Source organism: Electrona antarctica (genome assembly GCF_951216825.1).
Source record: "Electrona antarctica genome assembly, chromosome: 14".
In the NCBI taxonomy this organism is placed as follows: domain Eukaryota; kingdom Metazoa; phylum Chordata; class Actinopteri; order Myctophiformes; family Myctophidae; genus Electrona; species Electrona antarctica.
Genome location: NC_136795.1, coordinates 10,058,869 through 10,067,665, shown reverse-complemented (window position 1 = coordinate 10,067,665; position 8,797 = coordinate 10,058,869). Strand labels below are relative to the sequence as shown.

The 8,797-nt window shown below is 42.5% G+C and overlaps 1 protein-coding gene across 2 annotated transcripts; it reads right to left on the bottom strand.

The window, feature by feature from the left end:
• Positions 1 to 1,782: 1,782 nt before the first annotated feature.
• On the bottom strand, positions 1,783 to 5,120 carry LOC306936590 (uncharacterized protein). 2 transcript variants are annotated; one of them, XM_079520157.1, is made up of 5 exons: positions 4,644 to 5,120; positions 3,796 to 3,892; positions 3,478 to 3,510; positions 3,312 to 3,368; positions 1,783 to 2,606 (listed from the first exon to the last, which is right to left on the bottom strand). In XM_079520157.1, the coding sequence occupies exons 1-5, from the start codon at positions 4,764 to 4,766 to the stop codon at positions 2,572 to 2,574; spliced, it is 345 nt and encodes a 114-aa protein (XP_079376283.1). In that variant the 5' UTR covers positions 4,767 to 5,120; the 3' UTR covers positions 1,783 to 2,571. The 2 variants fall into 2 exon arrangements, with proteins under 2 accessions (XP_079376283.1, XP_079376284.1); XM_079520158.1 differs by lacking the exon at positions 3,312 to 3,368.
• Positions 5,121 to 8,797: the final 3,677 nt, after the last annotated feature.

The window sequence follows — 8,797 nt, the reverse complement described above, 5'->3', positions numbered from 1 at the left end:
TTTTGCATGATTCAACTTAGAGATTGGCCTAATTTGTTATACTATTTAAAAATAGGTTATATGATCATGATTTATCGGGAGAAACCAAGCAAGTATATGCTAAATCAGACATTAACCCATTCTGGGCGGGAACCCCTTTTGGTGTTTTAACTAAGCATTATGTTATACTTTAGCTATTGAAAAATAGCAGATCTACAAGCTCATAGCGCGCCACCGAGTGGCGCGCTACGAGCTTGTAGGTCTGGTATTTTTGAAAAATCTTAAAAATGCGGCACAAATCTTTGAATATATATTCTTTCAGAAAGAACGTTTTTTTTATTTCGATTAAGCACCCCCACAGCCCACATTTTATGATTCTCTTTTGCAGGGTTCCCCAATTAGTTTTCCCCCAAGAGCCAAATTATGTCTAGGGTGACATGCTGAGTGCCACAAAAATGTTATTTTATTAGTTAGAAATAGAATACATGTAGAAGACCTATTTGACAGTTGCAGAAACATAATTGCCTTCCTTGACACATTAACGAGCGTCAATGAGCTGGACACAGACACACGCCTCCTGCAGTAAAGTGAATGGCGTTACATTTCTCTGAGAGGCCGTAGAATATGATGAAATAATATGACTACGGATCCCTGTGATTATGGTAAACTAAGCTCACATTTAATATCACACACCGTACCTGTAACTTTCACCAGCCCCCACAAAAACAAAAAAATAAAATAAATAAAAAGCCTAGTCGACTAATGACAATCCTAGTCGAATCCTAGTCTACTATAAAAATCCTTAGTCGGGGACGGACTGAAGAAAAAGGCAAACGCATTCCTAATGTCTTAAAAAAAGTCATGTCCCTTATTCACCCACATAAAATTGTCCTCCAGGCTGGAGGCTCCAGCCTGGCAGTGAAAGCCTGGCACCTTCCTGAAAGAAGCTAATGTTGCAGCTCGGCCAGAAAAGAAAATCCTTTTGTGGGGATTTTAATGGGTTCCTGGTGTTGTATCATGCAACCATGGATTCAGGCTCCTTTCACGCCTCCTTTCACGCCCTGTCCATGTACTTTCGGACAGGAAATCTGTTCATAAAATACCGTACAATCTGGGACAAAGCTAATGGGAACAGCAATTCTTTATAGTCCTTTGTCTGAAGTGTGTCACCCAGTGTGACTTTGAATGAGTGACACATTAGAATAAGTTTACCTTGATGACCACAAGGACCCAATAGACAATACTGCCAACACGACAGCTGTAAGACATGTTCAGGAAGTGCTCTGAAAATAAATACGGTGGGCAAGGTCATCTTCAAGAATGGGCAAAAGGGGGTGATTGAAAAGGAGAGGGCAATGTGACATAGGTTGGAGAGGAAAGTGAGGAGGGAGACTTCACTTGTAGTTGATTCATAGTGGAATAAATAGTGACCCAGTAAAACACGACTGTTACTCCTCTGTAACACATGATGCATTTTCAATTCATATCAATACCAGAAACACATACAGTAAATGGTGCATTAATTTATATAGCGCATTTATCCAAGGCGCTTTACAATGATTGTGCATTACATTGACCCATTCACCCACACATTCATGAGCAATTAGGCGTTCAGGTGTCTTGCTCAAGGGCACTTTGACAATTGACACTAACTCTGAGGTAGCCCGGGATCGAACAGGGAAACCTGTGGTTGCCAAGCGGCCACTCTACCACTGTACAGTACACTGCACAGGGAACAGACATTTGGTGTGGTAAATGGCTAATCTAATTGAAAAGAGCACCAATCCACACATCTGACAGCGATTTGAACAAAATATGTTTTTCTTTTATTGAAGAAATTGCAACAATATTCCATGTTCTCACATTGAGGTGTTAATACAACACAGATGGACATTCCCAAATTAGCAATGATATGAACTAATAGTAAACCACATCCTTAATGTTCTGAATAACATTTGGTCAACAGTTAAGCACATTTCTCACTTCCAAACAGCAGATTCCAGGATGCATCGTTACACACAACTACCTTCAATATAAAATAAAGATACAAATAGCAAATTTTATCGACCCAACTTGCTTTGGCATAAAACGGAAAAAAACACAGCCTTAACCCCAAACCATACCAGGGCAACTAGTCCCAACTCCTTGCAACAAAACCGTTTTAAGGTCAACCGCACCAATGCAACTCCATTGGGGATAATGGTTGCAAGGAGTTGCGTGACAAAATCATTGATGTGGTTTGGGCTTTAGACAGCAACATAAGGCTTGAAAGAACATGGTGTTTGAGTATAACCTTAAACGTTATCGACAACAAGGATTATAGTTACACAGCAATGATTGAGGCTATACAATTAATTTCAGTTATCTTCAGCATTTTTACTACCGTGTATGTTGAAATTGCAATATGTTTTTCCAATCAATAAGGCATTGTCATTAACTCAGTATCGTGTACATGTGTATCTCTACATGAATACTGATTGTACAGTAGGATCACTGGGGCCAATGATGAGAGGAAATGACAGTTCAATAGGAGCGTTAGTCATGGTGGGGTGAATATCATTTTAATCTCTTTCATGTTAGTCTCTCCTCTTTCTAATAGTACTCTGGTTTCCATTCCTCCTCCGAGTCTGAAAAGGTAAAGAGAAACAAAAATCATTAGAAGGAAGTGTTTTTTGAAATTGGGTTCTGCAGAATTTCCAGTTCAACAGTCGGTTGCATTGATTCCTTACATATTATTTCACTCTCTCAATCTGTCTCTTGCTTTCTTGTCTCAATGTCTTGCAGCCCAAACCACACCAAAGGGTCGGGTCGGGACAAAACGTTTTTTAAGGTCAACCACACCAATGCAACTCCTTGCAACTCAATGAGTTGCATTGGTGTGAACCTGTTTTGTCCCGACCCGACCCTTTGGTGAGGTTTGGGCTTTAGTGTCCACAAACACTAAAATGTTAGATGAGACTCCCCTCTGTCCCTCCACTCCCCTGTCTCTATTCCATGTTAGATGAGACTCCTCTGTCCCTCCACTCCCCTGTCTCTATTCCATGTTAGATGAGACTCCCCTCTGTCCCTCCACTCCCCTGTCTCTATTCCATGTTAGATGAGACTCCTCTGTCCCTCCACTCCCCTGTCTCTATTCCATGCAAACATTACAATATAAAATGTTAGATGAGACTCCCCTCTGTCCCTCCACTCCCCTGTCTCTATTCCATGCAAACATTACAATATAAAAATTGGCCTCTGTGTCACAGTTTTCCCCTTTTTTCTCTGGTGAAAAGGATTTAACAACTAATGGGTTTTGACAACAAAGACATGATTGATATAGTAAACTCTACCTCTATCAGAGCTCCTTCTCCCCATGAGTCCAACAAACATCTCCCCTCCTTTATTTCCTAAGAGTGATAGTGAAAGAAAGAAAAAAGAATGGCTTTGGATAAAATCTTCAAATCGCAAAAGAAAAAGTTCAAAGTGAGTATTCACGTTTACCACTTGATTACTTACTTTTCCTTCCCAATCTCACAGGCTGGGAGGTCCCTAAAAAAGAAGAAAAAAATGTTTAGTTTAGTTAGATTAGTACAGTAAAGACAGACAAAGAGTGAGTGTGTGTGTGTGTGTGTGTGTGTGTGTGTGTGTGTGTGTGTGTGTGTGTGTGTGTGTGTGTGTGTGTGTGTGTGTGTGTGTGTGTGTGTGTGTGTCATCATGGCTGGCACATACAGTATAGTTGGTGACTAAACCAGTTGTTTAGCTGGCTAAATAACTCAACAATGGATGGTTAAAATACAATTGATCTGATTGTATCGATTAGTTGTTGTACTTTACCTGTGCTCCGTCCCATCAGACCATGGAACTGCTGTGCTTTGGACCGCTTGATGTAGTCTGCCAGCCTGATGGTAAGACCCCCCTCTGGTGGGTAGCCCTATACAGGAGCACAAAACACGCAATAAAGGCAGTTTTTTTCTCTTTAAAAAAATTATCTTGGATGAACCGCGCATTGTAATGAATTTTAAAAAGTAAAAATGGGATGCAAATTTCCCCAATTACACTAGCCTAAGTCGTTAATATTGTTTAGACAAAATGATAAATAAATAATGCATTAATATACATGTTAGGATATTGGAATCAAATGCTCAAGAATCTATAACAAAAAATAGTAAACATTTGCAATGATAAAAAAAAAACTGAAATGAATAAATCTCATATTCTTGATAATACAAATGGCTGAATGAAAGCCTAGGTGCAGCTTTTCGGTCGCTGTCCGCGGTGCTGACTGACTGCAGAACGTGGTTACACGAGGAAACGGTGCTCAGCAAATTAATCGAGATGTGTGAATAAAATATACTAGGATATTCTGCGGCTATACTTTCTCAACGTTTGCTATCCAAGTTGTGCAATGTAATTTAACTTGAGAAAGTAGCAGTAGACAAACCGAAAATCGGGGTAAATTTCAGTAGCCTACAACAAGAAGTAGGCTATATGAGCTGTAAAGATAATTTAAAGTATAAAATAAGAAATTGCTTTCTCGGCAGAGACTGATGAAACAACATCTAGGCAGTATTTATGCGGAGCAGAACTCATACTGAGATCCCAATGTGGTTTCTGTCCATGCCAGCAGTTCGATAACTGCATAATTAGTAGGCTTACTATAATCAGTTTGAAAGTGATCTCACCTGCCAGTTCTCAAGGGTCCATATTTCTCCGTCCTCTTCGCCGGAGAGAGGAGACCCCAGTGCGCCGTACACCAGGGCGAATAACGCCACAAGCACCAGTACCACAAACTTCACGATCTCCATCTTCTACACAAAAGTGTTAATAAAGTCAGCCAAAGGTCTCCAACTGCTATGAATGAAAACGCCGGCTTGCTCTATCCCGGACGCATGCAGATGTGGGCCTGTGTAGCTACTTTCTGCGCTTGTTTCTGGGATCTGGAGACCTCCTGCTTCGGTGTTTGTTTTGAGGTCGGGTTGCCCTTTTTATAAATTGCCTTGCAACGCTCCTCCCTACTTCTGCCAAAACATATCTAAAAGCCAGCTAGGCTACATGACGCAGACACGCCGGTGTGTGAGTAAACGTCTCTGTCTCTAATGCCATCTGACCCTTTCCCAAACTGTGATTGATGGATGTGGAGCTCACCATGTTCTCCAGGATGTTTCTATGTTGCTCACTCATGGTTATCTATCACGGTATCCATGCGGGTGTGTGACGGTGTCTGACGCAATTAAATGCAGCGCACCGCCCTATACTCTAAGGCACCGCCGCACCCATTCAGTATGGTTTTTGATTGATTGATTGAAGAATTTATTAACAGTTTGCAGAATTACAGTACATTTCAAGCACAAACTCAATACAAAGGCTGTTAACTGTGAGTGGACGACCCAATTAAGCATTACACTTGTTTCCAACAGGGTCCACCATGTTCAAATCATCAAAACATTTAGAGACGTACAAATAGACACTTCTATAGACAGAACAGGAATTCATCAAAAAGGAGGTAAAAAGGGAAAAGAAATATATACAGTGAGGGGAAAAAAGGGGGGGGGGCGGGGGGGGGATTCAGATTTTACGGGGGCCAGTTTCGAATTGCAGCCATCCGTAGGTGCCCTTTGAGAGCGGTTTTGAAGGAGTCAAGGGATTCGCATGTCTTAATGACAGTTGGTAGGGCGTTCCACATTTTGGTGGCATAGGAGCGAAAAGAATTTAGTCCCTTGTTTGTGCCGAATCTGGGTTGTACATGGTTCGTTGCACTCCCTCTGGTGTTGTGGGTGTGGACTTCGTTAACATTAAGGAAGTATCTAGACAGGTACATGGGTATCTTGGTGGTGTATCGAATCTTGTGGACCAGACCCATTGCAAGTTGCTGTACTCTGTCGTCGACCCTAAGCCATTCCAGCCTGTCGAAGTGGGCAGGGGTGAGGTGGGTTCGGGGGGCTAGATCAAGTAGGAGCCTGACCAGTTTGTTTTGGGAAGTCTGGAGCCTGGTTTTAAGGGCCTTTGAGGTGCTGTGGTACCAGGAGGTGCATGCATAGTCAAAGAAACCCTGTACAAGGGCTCCTGTTAAGGTCTTCAAGGTGTTTTTGTTGACCAGTGAGGAGATCCTGTAGAGGAATCTTGTTCTATGGTTGACTTTTTTGATTACGTTGGTGGCCATTTTATCACCGGAAAGATTAGCCTCCAGGATGGAACCTAGGTAGGTAATTTCATCTTTACGTGTGATAACATTGTCACCCACTCTAACCAAGAAGCCATTTGCCTTGCTGAGATTACTAATAGAGCCAAAGAGAATGGATTCAGTTTTTCCCAGGTGTAAAGATAGTTTGTTATCAGCGAGCCAGGTGCAGATTCTACCGAGTTCAGAGCTGAGGGCATTTTCAACCTGCAGTTTGTCCCTGTCCGAGACCAGCAGTGCTGAGTCATCTGCGAACAGGAACAAGTTGCAGTCACAGGCTGAAGTCATGTCGTTTACATATATTAGGAACAGTAGAGGCCCTAGTATGCTTCCTTGTGGAACGCCACAGCTCACTGGGAGGGGGGGGGACAGTGTTCCGTTCACTTCCACCATCTGTTCTCTCCCCTCCAGGTAGGATTGCATCCAGCTCACTGATGTGCTATCGAAACCAATTGCTTTTAGCTTGTTAACCAGTATGGAGTGGTTCACGGTGTCAAAAGCCTTTTGGAGGTCCAGCATGACCATGCCGCAGTATTTGCCAGCGTCCACCTCTTGTTTGATGTGGTCGCTCAAATAGAGAAGGCATGTGTCAGTGGAGTGGGATGTTCTGAAGCCAGATTGGAACTCGTACAATAATTTATTAGTGGCAAGATACTTTTAAACCTGTTCATAGACTATTTTTTCCATCACTTTCGAGATGGAACTAAGAATGGTCGCATACAAGGAAAATGATTCGATTTTTTGGGGGGCACTTTAATTAATAGGCGACTGTTTGGGGCCGGGGGTGACCCCTATAATTGGTATTCCGAATTGAAATAGGCCTACAGTTTTTATGATCAACTGTGATGAGACAACCCAAATTGTATTTTCAATAAATATGAACCATAATTATTGTCTCTTTCAAGTATACCTTCTGGCTTTAAAATATGAATCATGATGTGTGTGCGTGTGTGTGCGCGAGTGACAACATGATACTACTTTATAGGACTACTGTCTGTAACCTATAGTCTAAGTATTTTACAATAATAATAAATGTATAAAAGTAGAAAGGTGCACTCAGTATAGAGCGCAAATGTCCTGCACCTAAATCTTTCTGTCTGTCTGGATCATGTGATGACAATGGTTTGGCATAGGCCCCTAGGGCAATATGGGGGAAGGGGTCAAATAAAAGACTGACATTACATCACTAAGATATACAACCAGAGTGACAGGCTGTGTATGAAGACAAACTTTGGACAATTCACTTGTCAAAAAGTACTGTGGCATATTTGTCATCACATAACATTACATGATGCCATTGTCATATAACTGGACAATTCATAGTCCAAATGCTGAATACACAGACCAGTGTCCACTATGGGTCTGCAGCACAGACAAACGATAAAATAGCAGACCCTCAGCATCGGTCACGGCCACACAGCCAACTCAAGGTACGGCCACGGAGCCGACTTGGGGACCCAACGCAGCTCCTCCAAGGAAAACAAACAAATTAACGGAGCTGAACGTGAATCCCCCCCACCGCCCACCCCTTTTTTTCCCTCACTGTATATGTTTCTTTTCCCTTTTTACCTCCTTTATGATGAATTCCTGTTCTGTCCTTTGTCTATATAGAAGTGTCTATTTGTACGTCTCTAAATGTTTTTGATGATTTGAACATGGTGGACCCTATTGGAAACAAGTGTAATGCTTAATTGGGTCGTCCACTCACAGTTAACAGCCTTTGTATTGAGTTTGTGCTTGAAATGTACTGTAATTCTGCAAACTGTTAATACATTTTTCAATCAATCAATCAAAGCATACAATATGTCTACCTGCGGGCACCTCACTTAGCCTATACCTAGCTAGCATTCATGTGCCGAAAACAGCAACTTTTTTTTAAAGATATTTTTTTGGATTTTCTGGGGGGGACACGCGGCAAGGGCCGTCAGGATCGGGAATCGTACGCGTGGCACGCCGTCAGGCTGGCTCAGCATCCTAGATGCCCGGACGGTTGAGCTAAACGTCCGGGCCCGAACACGGCAACCTTTGACAGTTCACAGCATACCTGCAACAAGGCTGAGGTCCAGAAGAAGCACCTGCCATGTTCCACATTGACAATGTTATTTACTGTTGATTCGACACAAGTAATGGCATCCAACACGGAGGACAGAACCATTGCTATTTTGAGTCATGGTGGTTTGTTTGAGCCTTCTCTGCGTCTGTGTCACTGTCCTTGTTTTTGTTTTGTGTTTTGTCTGTCCTAGCAAGTCTCTCTTCCTCACCTCTTCTCAGGAGACACTGGGGGTATTGCTCATTTGTACGTTCAGTGAAGAAGTGTCCTCGGGGCACGGTGTTGCAGTCGGTAGCGCTGTTGCCTCACAGCTAGACGGTCCCGATTCCTGCTTGGGGGATGCTGTAGTGTGTTCTCTCCTCCGCGTCATCAACACCCATACCTCAAGTGTGGTTGGCGAAAGGGCCTTTTCATGTGTGGAGTTTGCATGTTCTCCCCGTGTCCCCTAGGGTAGGTACCCTCTCGAGTTACGTGGATTACACAAAGACAGACAGACGTACAGAGACTTGGTGCATTGATAGATAGATAGATAGATAGATAGATAGATAGATCGATCGATAGATATAGTATAGGGCTGTATACATTTGTATAAACTTACTTGCTGAGAA

What these genes read in the sequence shown, in the direction of transcription:
- LOC306936590 (XM_079520157.1), bottom strand. Translation starts at nt 4,766, where the DNA reads ATGGAGATCGTGAAGTTTGTGGTACTGGTGCTTGTGGCGTTATTCGCC. An exon ending in GGACCCTTGAGAACTGGCAG is followed by an intron (nt 3,893 to 4,643) that starts GTGAGATCACTT and finishes GCTCCTGTATAG; the next exon opens with GGCTACCCACCAGAGGGGGG. An exon ending in TCTGATGGGACGGAGCACAG is followed by an intron (nt 3,511 to 3,795) that starts GTAAAGTACAAC and finishes CTTCTTTTTTAG; the next exon opens with GGACCTCCCAGCCTGTGAGA.